At 42.5% G+C, this 14,961-nt stretch overlaps 1 protein-coding gene across 1 annotated transcript in view; it reads left to right on the top strand.

Annotated features, from left to right (window-relative positions):
• The first annotated feature begins 1,358 nt into the window (after positions 1 to 1,358).
• The window catches only part of LOC133524990 (AT-rich interactive domain-containing protein 2), a 61,512-nt gene continuing 47,909 nt past the window's right edge, over positions 1,359 to 14,961 (top strand). Inside the window, exons 1-11 of the mRNA XM_061861170.1 lie at positions 1,359 to 1,483; positions 1,687 to 1,777; positions 2,198 to 2,307; positions 3,109 to 3,236; positions 7,668 to 7,880; positions 8,514 to 8,758; positions 9,166 to 9,441; positions 9,718 to 9,879; positions 10,860 to 11,024; positions 13,591 to 13,713; positions 14,385 to 14,507. Coding sequence (XP_061717154.1) covers positions 1,389 to 1,483; positions 1,687 to 1,777; positions 2,198 to 2,307; positions 3,109 to 3,236; positions 7,668 to 7,880; positions 8,514 to 8,758; positions 9,166 to 9,441; positions 9,718 to 9,879; positions 10,860 to 11,024; positions 13,591 to 13,713; positions 14,385 to 14,507 — 1,731 coding nt within the window. The 5' untranslated portion in view covers positions 1,359 to 1,388. The remainder of the gene's footprint in view (positions 1,484 to 1,686; positions 1,778 to 2,197; positions 2,308 to 3,108; positions 3,237 to 7,667; positions 7,881 to 8,513; positions 8,759 to 9,165; positions 9,442 to 9,717; positions 9,880 to 10,859; positions 11,025 to 13,590; positions 13,714 to 14,384; positions 14,508 to 14,961) is intronic.

Raw genomic sequence — 14,961 nt, 5'->3', positions numbered from 1 at the left:
GTTGATACAAAAATAATGTATCAATCATTTGTTGACCATTTCAAACTCCTACAAGGTTATCAAATGCAATAGCAAAACGCAATTAAATAGTGTGACCATGAAACAAATATTAAGCTATGTATACACTTTTTCAGGGAACATCGACAAACGTGAAACCAAAAAAAATGTATCGGTATAACAGAAAAGAATCATGGGTCTAAGAAAGTTATGAGATTAAGTTTATCGTACCTACTTGGATATCAAGAATTTTAGTTTTGTGTTAGAGCCAGTCCACGCTAAGTTTTCATTCTAAGTGCTGCGGGTGGTATTTCATCAGTCCAACATCTTGGTCCAATGTATATTTGCATTGGCGTGTCACATTTTGCTTAATGAGAGAATGAGATGTGATGCACATTGGACCAAGATATTGGATAGATGGAATACCACCCTATGTTAAGTATGAAGCTATCTAATAGGGATATCTATCTAGACATGCGGTAGCGTGTCCAGCTAAGTTAAAAGAAAAATGAATTCAAAATCGTAAATATTTATTGATAAGTAAATTAACGTTATAAACCGGCTTTTTTGTGTTTTACTGACTTATAAATCAAAAACCTGACCCACTTCCAGATGACCTAAAAACTTGATATTTGGCATCAAGGTAGGCTGTTACGTGTTTATTGAGGAAACAATCTAAAAACTGAAAATTATTGATAATTGGTACCTAAAAAGTAAGTATGAAGTTAAGTATCAAAGTATTGGCAAATAATGGAGTAATTTTACATAAAACAATGTATTCATATGAAATGAGAGCCAAGTTCAATATGAAGTACGAGTATATGCGTTGTTGTTGATTTGCCGTCCGTTGAGATGCCGTCAAAAGAATTGGGATCATGGGTACCAAGTTCTGTGTAGAAAAACATTATTCAATGCATTTATTTTACTTGGGATGTAATTCAAGTTCAAGATTTAACTTGGCTAGTTTTTACGTACAGGTTTTATTATATCGGCTTATGTTGTTTTGACGAATTTGGTTTGTTGGTAAAAATATGACATGATTTTCTTATATTTAAACAAATCCCACGCGACCACGAAGTAACACGCGACGGTATGATTCGAGACAGCGATGCTATTAGCGGTGATCTTTGGCGGTGATGCTATATTTATTGTTGCTTGTGTACACCCACCCTAACTATTCTGTCAAACGCTCTGAACGAACGGGTATTTTTGCTTGCCCCGAGTTTTAGATTTTTCTTGTACTTTGAATTAATTTCTAGCAATTTTTGATGATTTTACTTACTATGTGACACATTTATCGTTTACCGTAGTATAATTACTATAATTGCTATAAACTAAGTGTTAGTATTAAAATATAAAGTTATCCGTGTACCGCTATTCTTAGACCAAAAATGTCTAAACCACAAATAAATACGAAATCCAGCACGTATCTTAAAGATAAGGAGGCATTTCTCAAGGAACTAAAGCAATTCAACGATAGCAAGGGGTGAGTGTTTATTGAGAATCGTTTGTTTATATTATGTATTCATGTTATAGTTTGGCATGATGCTTCTGTCGTTAGCTCACTAATAAGAATACATTAATGACCGTGGCAATGGTAATTATAACATAAAAAAATCTTAAATTTGTTGCTATATTTTTGTACGTATTGTAATGAAAATAATTGTAACCTATTTTTATATTTTCCAGCATACCATTTAAGACTCCTTCAGTAAATGGCATTGATATAGACTTATATCTCTTCTATACACTGGTACAACAAAGAGGCGGTATAAGTAAGGTAATTTTTGTTATATTTCACTTCAATTTCCTTTTTTTCTGTCTGTTTGTTTGTGTTGTTGGTGTATGTGCCGTCACTATCATAGTCTTAAGTCAGGTTCCCACTGAAAAGCAGCGCCACGAATTTCCGTAGCATTATGCTGAGTGGGGATCCTATTTTAGTGTCCAATGTTTTTAACACTGTATGTCTTTTCCAAAATGTAATGTGTTGTGTTGTTAAATAAATGTATTTTCTTTCTTTCTCTCTTTCTTCAATTGTTTATGCTGTAACCTTTGCCATAAGAATAAGTAAATCACAGCCTGTATATTTTATTAATTTGATTCAATGTTTTAGTGGCTTGTTAATTGTACTTGTTATTGTATTGTCGTAGTTTTGTACTGACAGTCACATTCTTAGTTTGAAATTGTTTGTAATTGACAGGTACATTTGTATGATTTGTGGGATTCATTTCTGCGTCCACTGCGATTGCCACACCCTTGCATCAATGGCTCTACATTGCTGAGAAGAATATATGGGATGTATCTAGAGAAGTAAGTCATTTATCTAAATGTTTTTTCTCTATAAATTTGACAGAAAACTTGCTGAGTATGATATTAAAAAAATATTAATTCATTTCTTACATCATATTTCAATCCTAGTTATCATATCAATATTACTTCTACATATGAATTTATATTTTATTATTTATTATAAATGCTTGTCAATATTATCTTTGTAATATTTATTACACAACACATTAAAAAAAATGGTTTTAAATAGAAATTACCATTATCTAGCAATCTTACTAGTTTCATTTGTTATACTCGACTTAGGGTGGTATTCCATCTTTCCAATTTCTTTGTCCAATGTGCATTTCATCAAAGAATTTGGGTGACTTTATCAAATTAACTAGAAACACAGAAAGTTGATCATGTAATAATGAGATTTAATTCAAAATGGCTATGCAAATAGTATAGTATAATACTAGGTACTGTAAAATGTAGACTTATATTATGCAAATATTATATCATTAATAACTTGAATTATATAGCTCTATACTTATCTCATGTTACCTAAGGAAGAGCGAAGGCTCCCAACACAAGCTATTTTTCCCTTACAGGGAGGCTCCATCCCTTAGGTTATACTTACCATGTAACTTAGAAAAATAAAGAATTCTGTATTATTGTATAAAAACTTGAACCAAGATATTGGATAAGTGGAATGGGCCTCCTTCAAAGAAATTTGTTCAAATATTCAATATAGAAATTGGACAGATGGAATACCACCCTTACCTAAGTTTCTAACAATGTCTTACTTATAGATAGATTTGTTAAACATTGTGTTTGTACCAGATACGAGAAAGCTAAAGGCCCTCCGAGCAGAGATGATGACAATGACTTGGATGAAGACCTCAGAACCACCCGGGGGAGGGGCAGAGATCCACCACGGACACCACATGGAGGAGGACAATACTATTCTGGTAACATACTTTGTTTTTAAAATATGTTAAACTAGTCATTAACCAACAACCGTCGTAACGTCGCCTAGTACCCATAGTACAAGCTTTGCTTAGTTTAAAGCTAGGTCTATGTGTAAGATTATCCCCAAATATTTATTATATTTATTTATTTATCAACTTCTAGAGATCCAGTATATAAAAAAAAGGCATTCAAAAATAGAATTGGAATGGTTTAGTTTTAAAATGGAATGTTCCATTCCAACAAAAGCAACTCTGTTCCATTAAATATTGATTTAATAATTGGAGGTAATTTGTTCTAGTATTAGGACCATGGGACACTATAGTTTAAGCAAGTTTCATTTAACATTGGGCTTGGGCACCCACTACAAAAATGAAAATATGTAGACTAGACTATTTAAGTCCAACCCAGCTAAGTTTGCATGACAAAGAGTTGCATTGTCATCATTAATGTCAAATTTCTATGAAAATATGACGCTTATAACTCCTTCACTTTGTTCTTTTCGAGTCGGCGCAATTAGATTAAGGTGGTTCGACTAGGTTACCCAAAGCTTAAACCTCACTAGATGGCGCCACAATTGCAAATTTTGAGTTTTAATTTTTTTGTGGAGTAGTCTTTGGTATTTCTATACTGTAAATTATGTTTAGCGCACTCTTTAAATAAATATTGAACTATTAAAACAAACATTGAACACTTCATTGTACAAAAACTACCCCTTAATGTCGACAGAATGTTTCTTGACTCTATTTCTAACTATCACTCACACATTCAAACAGTCTTACTGGGATCCTTGTAGTAGACAATTTGGCACACCGTGAGTAGGCTTCAATAGCGTTGCGGTATGTACGTGGAAATACATGCAAGAGGATGTGGGTTCGAGACTCATTAAATATTTTTTTTTATCAGTATTATCAAGTACCTATTATTATTAAATTATTTTATGAGAAATATGAGCGTTTTTCCATAAAAATATTAAAAATCTGATTCTCACACATCATGATATTTTTGGGTTCTTCCAACTCGGAATCACTAGCATAACCAACCCGAAAATTTGTATTGAAATTTTAGTTTTACACTAAAATTTCTTTCACACTAAAATGTGACGTAATGGTATGGATATTTTAGGATATATTTTTTTAATGCTAGGGTGGAGAAGATTCTAAGTAGAATGAACCTAAGAAAGTCCAAATTTGTAAGTCAGATTTTCCGGTATTTTTAAAAAAAAAAAACGCTGTTTTCCCTTACTGCCCAGCCTTTAAAAAGTAGGTACTATTTTACAGTAGAATTAAAACCTTTTTTTTACGATACATTTAATTAAATTACAGTGAGTTACAAAATTGCATGGCCTTCTATTAGAACCATTATAAAAAGAAATGAGATATTTACCATGTTTGTTTATATTATTGATTTCCCGATATTTTGACACAACTAGAAGTTTCACACAATGCCTAGGGATAGAAAATTATTTATTTATTTTATTTATTGTCAATTTCATTCAACGGATCACATCATATCCAATTTATGTGTTTATGTATTGCATTGTTTTCTACCTAGTTGGTTATTAAATTCTGTTACTGCAATAATCTTTATCTACATAAAATATACCAACGAAAGTTTAATAAAGTATATATTAAAATGAAGTACACAAAATCAGGAATTACATATGACAATGTCATTCAAAATCGCCTCCTCTGGCTTTGACACAGGCCCTCAAACGACGAGGCCAGTCATCAATAGCGGCACGCACGATTGTCATGTCTAATTCCGTCACTGTCTTAACTATGGCCCGCTTGAGGGAGTTAAGATTTGTGTGGGGTTTAGCACAGGCTTTCTCCTCAATAACCTGCCATATGGCATAATCCAGGGGGTAAGGTCCGGGCTGGAGGACGGCCAGTCTTCGTGGGCAATAAAATCAATTTTGTTCCTTCGAAACCAGGCTTGAGTTGTTTTTGCCTTATGTGCAGGAGCTGAGTCCTGTTCAAAGATCCATGGCTGGTTTTGAAATAGGGTGTGGCTTAAGGGCTTCACTATTGGTTCGAGAACGGTTTCCAGTTTCCGGTTTTCACACCTTTTTCACAGAAATGAATCTGTGTTAGCCCTGAGTATGACACACCCAAAATCATGTTTGGCGGGTGCCCACATTTGTGCAACGCAATAGGGTTGTTTCCATCTACAAATCTTAGGGCATAATTGTATCCCAATAAATTCTTTTGGATTATAAGAACATGTTAAACTACTTTTAGGGGACCTGTAATGACCATATTTTTGTAAATATTGAATTTAAAATATCTTTTGGCACACGTCACGTGACCAAACTCGAAACGTCATTGAAGATTCTGATGACGTCACAACTCTCGGATTGACAGTGTTGACAGTTAGGCGATTAACAACAAATGACAAATATCAGTTGACAGTTCGTACCTTCTACGTGTGTATGTAGTTATGTGTCAAACCATAAACTGTGACGTCACACAATTTTCAAAGAGCGTTTTGGGCGCGAAAGCATCTGTCAAAATATATTTTGTTAATTTAACATATTTAAAGCCGTTTTTAGTATAAAAGCTGAATTTTAAGGCAACTTTTAGTTAATATAGAAAGTAATACAAGCGTTTCAAAAAATTGGAATACGATTCTCTTTTAGGCCCCAATTCATTATAGATACGACGAGATAAGCGTTATGTGTGGTATATAATTATAGCTCACAAATCCACCACATTATGTCATTTTTTATTTTATCGGTAGCATTTATTTTAACGGAAATAAAGAGGTTGCAAATCGAGTAACAGAACTTCAGAACAGATATCATTTGATATTTACCAGTCGCTTTTCGGTGAAGGAAAACATCGTGAGGAAACTGGACTAATCCCAACAAGGCTTAGTTTTATCCTCTGGGTTGGAAGGTCAGATGGCAGTGGCTTTCGTAAAAACTAGTGCCTACGCCAAATCTTGGGATTAGTTGTCAAAGCGGACCCCAGGCTCCATTGAGCCGTGGCAATATGCTGGGACAACGCTAGGAAGAAAGAAAGAAATCGAGTAACAGAACTTAGTAACCAACTAGGTATAATAGTTATGATGTAAATGTCCATATCATGTTGGAGTCATATATTAGCCACTTAGCTCCCTTAGGTATTCGCCTAAGTACAATCTCGGGCAAAATTGAGTTTTATAAAAATTAACTAGTTTCTAGGTCATATTTTCTATGAATTGGTCATTTTTGTAGACTCCAATTACACTTACACTTTTCCTGGTTTTTCGCGGACCAGAATATCGATGATTTTTGTAACTTGATTTAGACGTCGCTATCATTTTCAATCCAAAAACACATAAAATCACAATTCAGAACATGCGGCAGCGTTGTTTTCTATCAAGTACGTCAAGCACCAGGGCGGCTACCGGGAAAATCGAAATTCGTCAATTTCGGGCATTTTTCTCTGTCACTCTAATTACGTCTTAGTGAGAGTAAAAGAGAAAGATCCCCGCAATTTGCGAATTTAGGTTTTCGCGGTAGGCCCCCAGGTCCTGTCAAGTTTCAGCAGTGTTGCCAGGCGAGCGGAAGAGAATTATCGTACTTGAGTGTCAATATTATTGTACCGTTGAAAAAAATATCGTACGCCAATCAAAAAGGCAGCCCCTAAAAATGTAAAAAATAAGCTTAAATTTCCAATTAATAATAAAAAAAAGACAATTTTCGTCTAAATTGCGCAAAAAATCTGTTTATGTTTGTGTATTTTTGGGATAGACTCAAACGGTATACAGGAAATTGAGACATTTTAAACTTTAAACTTACACCAAGGAGCCGAACACCCAAAATATACTAATTTTAGCCTATTTCTGAGAGAAAGTGTCATATTTTGCTTCAAATTACTAGACTTTTAAGGTGGCATCATCCAAGGGCTGAAATTATAGTACTTTAGTGTACGATAATGCTCTTTGGAACATTATGTCATACCGGGGCCCAAATTATCGTACATGTACGACAATTATCGTACGCCTGGTCACACTGAGTGTCAGTGTCGACAGAGTCAGCTAAAAACGCGTCAAACATCGCAACGTCGCGCCGATGGCCGTCCGAAGCATGGAGTGGCAACGCCGCAATGTATTTGTACACGACATTTGTCACACACACATGAGTAAAATTTATAAAAATATAACGTTGATTATTGCATGATTTCTGTATGAAACAAAGTTTTTCTATTAATTTAGCGCAAATGAATATTCGAAAGTAGATAGATGCGCAACTATTTATGTAATAATATTGTGTAATTAATTAATAAATAGCGATTGTTTTTTGTATGAAAATCGAACCACCTTAAGTTAATTAGATTAGACAAACCACCTGCTTTATGGCCAAATGTTGTATTCCTGAATGCTGCATTACTTTTCTAATGCACTTAAAGTGACTTTCCCCAGTTTTCACGTAATATTGTCCACAGCATCCGGCGAGCCGATCCGCGCAGTACAAACCCGCGTGGCAGGGCCTTCAGAACGCCTCGCCCTGTCTCTCCTGTCACCCATGCCTAATGAGCAGGACTTTGCTGTCAATGTGTGCACAGTGCTTGCTGCGGACCATTCTAACAGGATGCCTTTGGGCAGCACTCCGCATATATTGGACTTCTTATTAGCTCATGCTGGTGTTTATAATCATGGTAAGTACTGTGGTTATGTGTATTTACAGTACATGTGTGACCGCGGCCGGCAAAATGTCCCACTTTGTCTGGCCTGGCGTCCTTATGACATGCGACAAAGTGGGACGTTTTGCCGGCAGCGGTCACATATGGTGCTACTTTACCGCACTAGTGTGATAACTAGCACTTTATGAGACTATGTCGAAAATTTAAAGGGCCATATGTACTGTAAAATTATGTACGATACATGTGCAAATAGGCAATTCGCAAATCGTTCATCTATCGTCCCTGGTTGCGAATTTCCTATTTTTCGCACTTGTATCGTAATGTATAGTAGTACATCTATAAACTCGACATTAGCATAAATTGATGATACAGTAATGATGCTTAAAAGGAAGATTCATCAAAGCATAGGAAAAAGCAAAACAAAAATATGATGTTGCTTTAACCTTTATATACAGGGTACATTAAAGGGTACTTAGTATGGTAAGTACCCTTTAATCTACTATGGTAAGTACTCTTTTATTTACCCTGTTATTAATTTTTAAATGCACTCAAAAAAAAAAAAAAATGTGCTGTCTCCTACACATATTCTTCTAAAAGCATTATGTCGATACGTTTTTACTACCATTTCTTGTTCATCGTCGCCTGCAGGAAGTCTCCGGGACACAATCGGTCGCTCCTACTTCGAGGCCCGCGGGCGCTACCCGCACGAGTTCTGGCAGCTCCGCGCCGGCGGCGGCGGCGCCAAAGAGCTCGCCGACGAAACCAAGTTCTCACAGCTTACTGGCGACCAGCCGGAGTTGATGGTGCAGGCTTTAGCGGCCCAGAACACGCTGACGGACTGTCTCATGAATGAATGCGGGGGAGAGGAGTTGATTAAGGAAATTATGGAGGAGGTAACAATATACCTATACCAAGCTTGTGGGTAAACCCAAGTTCTCATAGCTCACAGCACAGGTCTATTATTCGGCTTTGAATAGGCCTTTGACAGCCTGTTAATAGTGTTTAAGTTGATTTATCATTGCCCTGTTGCATTGTATATGCTCGTAATAGCCGGGTCCACACCGAGCGAGCATACCCGCGAGGCAACTTCCTCACGCACAAAACGCACGCGCCGCCTCGGCCAAGGCACGTCTACACGGGCACGTATTCAGATTCAAAATTCCATTCTGATTGACTTTAACCATCTCATAAGCCCAACAGCATTTTTTAGGTCCTAACAGCTTTCTGTAGGCATTGTTGTATTGCCAATAGTGTCTTACACAAACTTACTAAACTAGAATAAATTAATTCTTTTTCACAGGAACAACACGAGGACTGGGTAACAGAGCCCTCAGAAGACGAACAGCTGTTCGCCCCGGAGCTCCCAGGTGGAGCCTCCTGCGTATACACGCAACGCGTCCTCCAAATAGCTTCCATAGTCCGCTCGCTATCGTTCCACGAGGAAAACGTTCAGTACCTGGCGAAGAACACGACGCTCATCAGGTTCCTGCTGCTGTGTGCCAATTGCTGGGTGGGCAGTCTCCGGCAGTCGGGCTTGGACGCGCTTGGGAATATCTCAACTGAACTCATTATAAAGGTACGTAGGTATACTCGAATTTAAACTGTTGTCATTCAGTTAATTAATGGTATTTTTCATCCCACTTGCGCGACATGTTTCGGAGAGCCTAGGTATACTCTTTCAAGCACTAACAGTGTGAGTAGCTTTCACGATGGCCGCACTTCGCGTACTGCTGCACACCGCGTCGAGCGCTGGGCTGAGTTTAGAACCCCTAAATGAAAAATATGAGATATTTGTAATTAAAATTTAACCACACTTATTTTCTTTACTCATGTACGATAATAAATCCTACAGGACCCAGCTACCTGTCTCATCTCTCGTCACATTCTCTCCACAATTCAATCGGCACTGGTGTCCAACGATCGTGCTAGAGTCCTGGCAGCGTTAGAATTGCTTAATAAGTTGGCTCAGAATGAAGCAAATGAAGACGCTTTACTCAGATCTTTGGAGGCTAAGGTAAGATCTAACATTGTTTCGTGGTAATATGATAACCCCACTTTGTCAAGTATAATATTTGATATTTGACTATCCCATGTACTGGTATACAATGTCCGTATTAAAGAGACTGTGTGCAGCATTAGAAATGCTGAACAAGTTGTTTTAGAATGAATATCAAATATCAAACATTTATTCAGCAAATAGGCCACAGGGACACGCAGGCAGGGGTGCAGGGGCAGGGGGGACATGTAAATTTTTTAGAATCAATAAAAATTACAAAATACAATTTTAAATATGGAATCGATGAAATAATATGTACTTTATTAGAGATGTATACAGTCACTAAATGTCAAACTACACAAAAAATAACTATGATAAAGAGACACTTTAATGAAGTGAATAAAGACACTTTACTCACATCTTTGGAGACTTAGGCTTAGAGTAAAGTAAGTATATGGCTAACGAGTGTCAAAGTATTTTATTTAAAAAAATGATATTTTACGGTATTTCCACCTCATAATGTATCATGTTATATTATGTCAATATTCTTATGGTAGGGTAGTGTTTTATTTTCTGTTTTATGTTTAGGATTAAAGATACATCAGCGCGAGTATGTCTAAGCTAACCCAGCACATACATCGCTTAGCCAAAGTGTCGTGGTGCCATTATAAAAAAAAATGTCGTTTATGTTGGTTTGTCGTTGTAGGCCCTCAGCACACGAAGCGTATTCTCATACGATTCGCTGCAACAATGCTTCGTTTGCGGACTTGTTTGACCATGTACGTGCTCGTAGCGCTCCCGCTCTACGCGCGTATTACGATACACTTACGCTTCTCTTACATTATGACGCCGTGTACTGAGGGTAGCTAAGGGAAGCTAAGGAGCTTGGTTTGACTATTTAGTTTGACTCATTAGATGACGCAATTATAATTTTTTACAGGTTTTTAAATATGTTAAATTTAGTTATTCTAGAATAAATATGAGATAATTTTGAGCAGGTGTACCACGACGTGTGTTCCCTGCTGACGCTGCGCGACATCATGGTGCTGGTGTGCACGCTGGAGTGCGTGTACGCGCTGACGTCGCTGGGCGACCGCGCGGGCGAGTGCGTGGCGCGCGCGCCCGGCCTGGTCGCCACGCTCGTGTCGCTCGTCACCGTCGAGGTCAGTGCAGCCGGGTTCTAGTGTTACGTGTGCTGCTCCTGATGCTGCGCGACATCATGGTGCTGGTGTGCACGCTGGAGTGCGTGTACGCGCTGACGTCGCTGGGCGACCGCGCGGGCGAGTGCGTGGCGCGCGCGCCCGGCCTGGTCGCCACGCTCGTGTCGCTCGTCACCGTCGAAGTCAGTGCAGCCGGGTTCTAGTGTTACGTGTGCTGCTCCTGATGCTGCGCGACATCATGGTGCTGGTGTGCACGCTGGAGTGCGTGTACGCGCTGACGTCGCTGGGCGACCGCGCGGGCGAGTGCGTGGCGCGCGCGCCCGGCCTGGTCGCCACGCTCGTGTCGCTCGTCACCGTCGAGGTCAGTGCAGCCGGGTTCTAGTGTTACGTGTGCTGCTCCTGATGCTGCGCGACATCATGGTGCTGGTGTGCACGCTGGAGTGCGTGTACGCGCTGACGTCGCTGGGCGACCGCGCGGGCGAGTGCGTGGCGCGCGCGCCCGGCCTGGTCGCCACGCTCGTGTCGCTCGTCACCGTCGAGGTCAGTGCAGCCGGGTTCTAGTGTTACGTGTGCTGCTCCTGATGCTGCGCGACATCATGGTGCTGGTGTGCACGCTGGAGTGCGTGTACGCGCTGACGTCGCTGGGCGACCGCGCGGGCGAGTGCGTGGCGCGCGCGCCCGGCCTGGTCGCCACGCTCGTGTCGCTCGTCACCGTCGAGGTCAGTGCAGCCGGGTTCTAGTGTTACGTGTGCTGCTCCTGATGCTGCGCGACATCATGGTGCTGGTGTGCACGCTGGAGTGCGTGTACGCGCTGACGTCGCTGGGCGACCGCGCGGGCGAGTGCGTGGCGCGCGCGCCCGGCCTGGTCGCCACGCTCGTGTCGCTCGTCACCGTCGAGGTCAGTGCAGCCGGGTTCTAGTGTTACGTGTGCTGCTCCTGATGCTGCGCGACATCATGGTGCTGGTGTGCACGCTGGAGTGCGTGTACGCGCTGACGTCGCTGGGCGACCGCGCGGGCGAGTGCGTGGCGCGCGCGCCCGGCCTGGTCGCCACGCTCGTGTCGCTCGTCACCGTCGAGGTCAGTGCAGCCGGGTTCTAGTGTTACGTGTGCTGCTCCTGATGCTGCGCGACATCATGGTGCTGGTGTGCACGCTGGAGTGCGTGTGCGCGCTGACGTCGCTGGGCGACCGCGCGGGCGAGTGCGTGGCGCGCGCGCCCGGCCTGGTCGCCACGCTCGTGTCGCTCGTCACCGTCGAGGTCAGTGCAGCCGGGTTCTAGTGTTACGTGTGCTGCTCCTGATGCTGCGCGACATCATGGTGCTGGTGTGCACGCTGGAGTGCGTGTGCGCGCTGACGTCGCTGGGCGACCGCGCGGGCGAGTGCGTGGCGCGCGCGCCCGGCCTGGTCGCCACGCTCGTGTCGCTCGTCACCGTCGAGGTCAGTGCAGCCGGGTTCTAGTGTTACGTGTGCTGCTCCTGATGCTGCGCGACATCATGGTGCTGGTGTGTACGCTGGAGTGCGTGTACGCGCTGACGTCGCTGGGCGACCGCGCGGGCGAGTGCGTGGCGCGCGCGCCCGGCCTGGTCGCCACGCTCGTGTCGCTCGTCACCGTCGAGGTCAGTGCAGCCGGGTTCTAGTGTTACGTGTGCTGCTCCTGATGCTGCGCGACATCATGGTGCTGGTGTGCACGCTGGAGTGCGTGTACGCGCTGACGTCGCTGGGCGACCGCGCGGGCGAGTGCGTGGCGCGCGCGCCCGGCCTGGTCGCCACGCTCGTGTCGCTCGTCACCGTCGAGGTCAGTGCAGCCGGGTTCTAGTGTTACGTGTGCTGCTCCTGATGCTGCGCGACATCATGGTGCTGGTGTGCACGCTGGAGTGCGTGTACGCGCTGACGTCGCTGGGCGACCGCGCGGGCGAGTGCGTGGCGCGCGCGCCCGGCCTGGTCGCCACGCTCGTGTCGCTCGTCACCGTCGAGGTCAGTGCAGCCGGGTTCTAGTGTTACGTGTGCTGCTCCTGATGCTGCGCGACATCATGGTGCTGGTGTGCACGCTGGAGTGCGTGTACGCGCTGACGTCGCTGGGCGACCGCGCGGGCGAGTGCGTGGCGCGCGCGCCCGGCCTGGTCGCCACGCTCGTGTCGCTCGTCACCGTCGAGGTCAGTGCAGCCGGGTTCTAGTGTTACGTGTGCTGCTCCTGATGCTGCGCGACATCATGGTGCTGGTGTGCACGCTGGAGTGCGTGTACGCGCTGACGTCGCTGGGCGACCGCGCGGGCGAGTGCGTGGCGCGCGCGCCCGGCCTGGTCGCCACGCTCGTGTCGCTCGTCACCGTCGAGGTCAGTGCAGCCGGGTTCTAGTGTTACGTGTGCTGCTCCTGATGCTGCGCGACATCATGGTGCTGGTGTGCACGCTGGAGTGCGTGTATTTCTACTGTCATGTCGCTGAGTTTCGCGTAATATTCCCTATTACAGGTTATAAGTTTATAACTTTAGGGAAGCGACAGTTGACGTAAACGATATAGTAGCAAATATAGGTGGAATTTGAATGTCATCATAAATGTCTTCTTTTGTTCCAGGCACAAAGCTACGGCCCCCGCGCGTGCATCCTGATGCGGGTGGTGGAGACCGTGAGCGGGCCGAGCGCCGCGGCCGCCGCCGAGCGCGAGCAGGAGCGGCACAACCCGCCGCAGCAGCTGCAGGTTACATGTAGTGGCTCTGCAAAAAAAAATCTAAAAAATTACATGTTCACCGAACCTGCTCACCAAATTTCACAAGCATTGCTGTTTAAAAATGCGACCTGTAAAGAGAAAGATTTTTTTTGTCCGCGGACACCTTCACTTTCGCTTGCCCATACCGCCGAGCGAACAAGGCATCTGCCACGAATGCAGAGGATGCTGGTTCGATTATGGAGCCCTTTTTCTTTTGTAAACGACATCTTGTAATACGGCAATTAGCCATTTTCAGTGTTTAGCAGTGACACTTTGGATTACTGCAACATAAACGCATATTGCATGTATCAGCGCAATCTAACGTGTATAAATAGGCAGGTTTTAACAGACTATACGTTCTTATTCTATCACGCATAAGGTATTTCTCTACCTACTCCCTGCCCCTATTCGAGACAATACATAACAAAATCACTCTTGTTATTTGAACTTATTTCAGTTTATAATTTATATATTAGTGTTTCTACTTGAATTAACACAAATCAAAATATTTTCATATAATAATAAGACTACAATAATTTGATGTCATTTTGGGCTTGAACGTCAAAATGTAGTGCCGATATCAGTCGTATGTCACTTAACACGAATCATATCGATAAAATGACACTTTATTTTCTTGTTTTATACCGTTTTTGTTATCACAGGCGGTGCCCATGCCATCGACGCCGACGAAGGCGGTTGAAGTTCCGGCGCAATCGCAGTCTCCGCAGCCCGCAGCGCCGCCCAATAGCATACAGCACTCACACATGCAACAACGTACTGTTCAGGTAATATAAAAGAGCTACACTCATACACACACTCTTATGCAAGGATTTCATTGTCCATGCAAACACACATGTATACTCCATACAAACAAAGAACAGTTAAATATGAAATCAATTATGAAGCAAATATGGTTGAATTTATTTTGATTTAAAATGGGACGAAAGAAAAAAATTGAAACTGTTCCAATTTAAAATGTTTTAAATTACTTTTAAGTATTTAGTACTATGTGTAGCACCTTGGACCTTACGAGAATAAGTAAGTAAGTAAGTAAGTAAATATTCTTTATTGTGCACCATACATTTAAAAATAGACAGGAAATGAAAAAAACGCGTAAAAGTTAGGTAACAACAGGCGGTCTTATCGCTAAGAAGCGATCTCTTCCAGACAACCTTTAGAGAATAGAGAGCTGGGAAATAGGCAATGCAAATTTTAAATGTTAATATTTTTGCACAAAAG

Source organism: Cydia pomonella, chromosome 14 (assembly GCF_033807575.1).
Source record: "Cydia pomonella isolate Wapato2018A chromosome 14, ilCydPomo1, whole genome shotgun sequence".
In the NCBI taxonomy this organism is placed as follows: domain Eukaryota; kingdom Metazoa; phylum Arthropoda; class Insecta; order Lepidoptera; family Tortricidae; genus Cydia; species Cydia pomonella.
The sequence above is the reverse complement of the archived record's forward strand: the minus strand, read 5'-3'. Positions and strand labels throughout refer to the sequence as shown.